Consider the following 3,593-nt stretch of genomic DNA (forward strand, 5'->3'; position numbering starts at 1 on the left):
GCTCTTACCCGGTAAGATTCTTGGCCATTTTCATGTTCATCCATTGAGGAAATTTATGCATTAAACACTTACCAAGTAAGTGTTTGGTAAACGGCCTCTTGGTTGGCTTTAACGGACCAATTTAACTTTTCCACCCACGGACTATCCGTGACGGATCCGAGCTCTAGCGACGGCTTCGTCCGTCGCTAAGTGCTGCTCCGTTTTGTAGTGTGAGGTCGCAGGCCATGTTAGGCCATGTTGCCCACACACGAAGGTCGAAAACTGTTGGACATTGATGATTAAGATAAAGAAGAAAGGAGGTAGAAAAGATGATTACACAGGTAAGTTTTGGCATTCTACTGGAAGTCCATGGCATGTAGCTCACCAAACTGTCACTTCTTTTTATCCATCACAGTGAAAACTTGTGGCTTCTTGGTTGTAGTTTACGTCGTCCAAATAAGAATCTTGAGATAGCTCAAAAACCCATAGCCAAAAATGGCTTATTACTCACAAAACCGCATACCATACGTTTCAAATTTATGGCATTGTTGCTTGGTCTATGTTTTTTGCTTCTCCTAAAGAAAAATACATATGTATATATTAAATATTAATTATACATAGCAGGTTGGATATTCAGGTTAATAAAAAAAAGTTAGTTTGTATATTTTACAACAAACCATCATAAAATAATTATTCTTTAATTCATCGTCACAAAGGTTAAGTTTGTTTTTGTATTATCATTTGATTTCTAATTTTACACATTGTTAGGTATCATTTCTTTTCTTCTTTTTTGGACTTTTGTTTCATCTTGTTCAACCAATGAAAATTAAGACACATCAAAGTTTTATATATTCTAGGTTTACTTTATTTAAGTACACATTCTCTTTCTACTGATGTGTAATTATGTGACTAATGGAGAAGAATGAGACGTCAAAATTTTGGACGAGATTTTTTATCCTAATATTGTCGGTGGCATATCTAGATTGTCGTACCCCAATGAATTTGGTTATCGGTAATCCGTAGTTATGGTCATTACACGCCTTGCCGCACTCCCTAGAAATTGAACGATGTATGTTAAGTTTTGAAAACGCTTGGTTTAAAGATCCGACAAGCTGTAAAAACTAAACATTCTGCTTCCTGATTACACAACAATCATTCTCAATGCAGCAAATTCTGAAGGGATTATTGAGGTTCCATGTGATCCATCAAATGGGGGGTTGTTTGCTATATCAACCAACTCCATTGATTACTTGTGTTCTTACAAAGTAAATATGTTGATTAGTTTGAAAACGAAGTATCAAATACAACTATTTAAATGTCGATAACAAGAGTTGAAGAGTTCGAATAAGGAAATGGAGATTAATCAATACCATTTTGATTTATTTCACACATAATTATAATCAAAAGACAAACTAGAGAGAAACTGATGAATTAATACATAAGTGCTTCCTTTAACTTGTTTCTAGTTAATCTTAAAAGATTTAACAAAAGATCGATTCAAGATTGTCAAATTTCTACTTCACTAATTAATTTCTTAGTAATCAGGAAGCATTCGCTAATTATGTAATTAACCCTATAGCTACTTCCTTAGCTTAATTAGTGTTGAATGATTCACCTTGCAAGCTAGCTAGCTAGCTAGCCAGCCAGCCTCAGCTCAAGATCTAACCCTTTCATGGAACCGGCCATGACCGGCGGTGTAACAGCCATCTTCTGCCTCTTGTGAACAGAAGAAGTCGTATTTGAACATGAATCCAGGTGATCAAACCCTAGAAACAAATTTGTTTCAACATCAGTACCATTGCCTTGAGCTACTACCAACACTTCGTCATAAACACAACTCTTAGTGTCGGAATTGCTATCAAGACTTTCTTGACCTAATGCTGGTATTAAAGAAGGTGTATCAGGGTCTAGAGACTCCAATGATGAATTACAGAGACTCTGCTTATTATGGTTTTGTTGTGTAATAGTGCTAGTTGTACTAATAGGAGCACTACTGGTACCATTAACAGTCTGCTTCAGCTTGGCTCTTTCTCTTCTGTGGACATTCATGTGACCACCTAATGCTTGAGCTGACCTGAACTCTCTTCTACAAAAGCTACAAGAATAAGACCTCGGTGGCCATACGAAACCCCCAAGAGGACCTCGAGCATCTTGTGCGAATGCTTGTTCTTCCCATGAGTAGCTTGACAATGGATTCATAAGGATTTTGTTGTTCTTGCTCTTCGCCAACATCAAGTATTGTGAGTATTGCTCCATTTTCAAACTTCTTGAGAGAGAAAGAGACATATAGCGATTGGTCAGTCAAGACCTTATGTTGGTATGCAGAAGAGTGATAGATATTCATATACTTATAGCTGGATGAGAGAGAGAGGTTCGGGTGGTGTTCTATATTTTGTTGATATTGAATGCATGAAAGCTACTAGAGAATCTCAAAGAAGAGAATAAGGGTTAGATGAAAAGGCCATATACGTTGGTTTTTAGAATTGAAGAGAGAGAGAGAGAGAGGAGAGAGAGGTGTAGTTGCTCTAGTTTGGCCGTTTCAATGGAGGGTACTTGAGTTTTTTTAGTTAAAGGTTGATAAACAGTCACTGTCCTCTAACTAAAACCCTTACCTCCATATATCATACGGTTATTACATATATACGTACATATATATGTAGGTTGCTGTATATGCATTTATGGTCATCTCATGGAACTATTATTTATTCCAAGCTCACTCTAGGGTTCATTTTAAAAACCCCCAAAAATAGGGAATTAATTTACCAAAGAATTTTTACACAAACGTAGCATATCAACCAATCAGATATTGTCATTTGTAATTATTTTTGGGTATATATTGACCGTTTTCAAAAGATGAAAACGCGTCGGGTACAAGTTTACGAGTTGTTTATCGGTACCATAAAAACCATATTTTTTGTAATTATTTTTAGATGTATATTATATTATATTAATTATATGGTGCCACCGTATAGAAAATTTTCTGGGTCCGTCCCTGACCTAGTCCATAAAATGATGTTGTAGTAATTTACAAATGCCAACAATTTTTAACATTAATTAATTAATACTTTAATGGGTTCTTATATTAATTTATATTTTGTGAGCAATGGGTCGAGATAATATATTGACAACATGGTTTTGTTTGTAGCACCGGCCATTTTCTTAAATGTTCAAGTTAAAATTTAAAACAATTAAATGGTATTTATCTTTTTGTGCACGTCCCAATTCAGTTTATTAATCTTTTTAATTAAGCTCAAAGTTGAATTCAAAGTCAAAGTAAACGATACAACTAATATTTTACTATTTTTATAGCTAGTCGTTTATTTTGAGAATGTGCAATTAATTTTGGAAGGATATATATTAAGACCATTCAAGATTATATATATATATATATATATATATATATATATATATATATTTGTTTTTTATAAAAATTACAATAAATTATTAAACGGCCACTTTTCGTAGACAAATGATGCAATGAAATCAAAGAGAACGACAATACATCTATATTATATTATTTGATTTTTTTTTTAAAAACTATTTTTTATGCATAAAGTATTGTTTATTAATATATGTTACTTAAAACTCAATTACAAGTAGATTGTGCGTAAGTA

General features: G+C 33.8%; 1 protein-coding gene across 1 annotated transcript; it reads right to left on the reverse strand.

Moving 5' to 3' along the window:
- Nucleotides 1-1,614: 1,614 nt before the first annotated feature.
- On the reverse strand, nucleotides 1,615-2,235 carry LOC112522562 (probable transcriptional regulator RABBIT EARS). Its single transcript, XM_025131762.1, has one exon. It carries the CDS (start codon nucleotides 2,233-2,235, stop codon nucleotides 1,615-1,617), a length of 621 nt encoding a protein of 206 aa, XP_024987530.1.
- Nucleotides 2,236-3,593: the final 1,358 nt, after the last annotated feature.

This window comes from Cynara cardunculus, assembly GCF_001531365.2.
Source record: "Cynara cardunculus var. scolymus isolate 2C chromosome LG 1, CcrdV1, whole genome shotgun sequence".
Taxonomy (NCBI): domain Eukaryota; kingdom Viridiplantae; phylum Streptophyta; class Magnoliopsida; order Asterales; family Asteraceae; genus Cynara; species Cynara cardunculus.

Coding starts and splice junctions, on each gene's coding strand:
- LOC112522562 (XM_025131762.1), bottom strand. CDS start 2,235: ATGGAGCAATACTCACAATACTTGATGTTGGCGAAGAGCAAGAACAAC.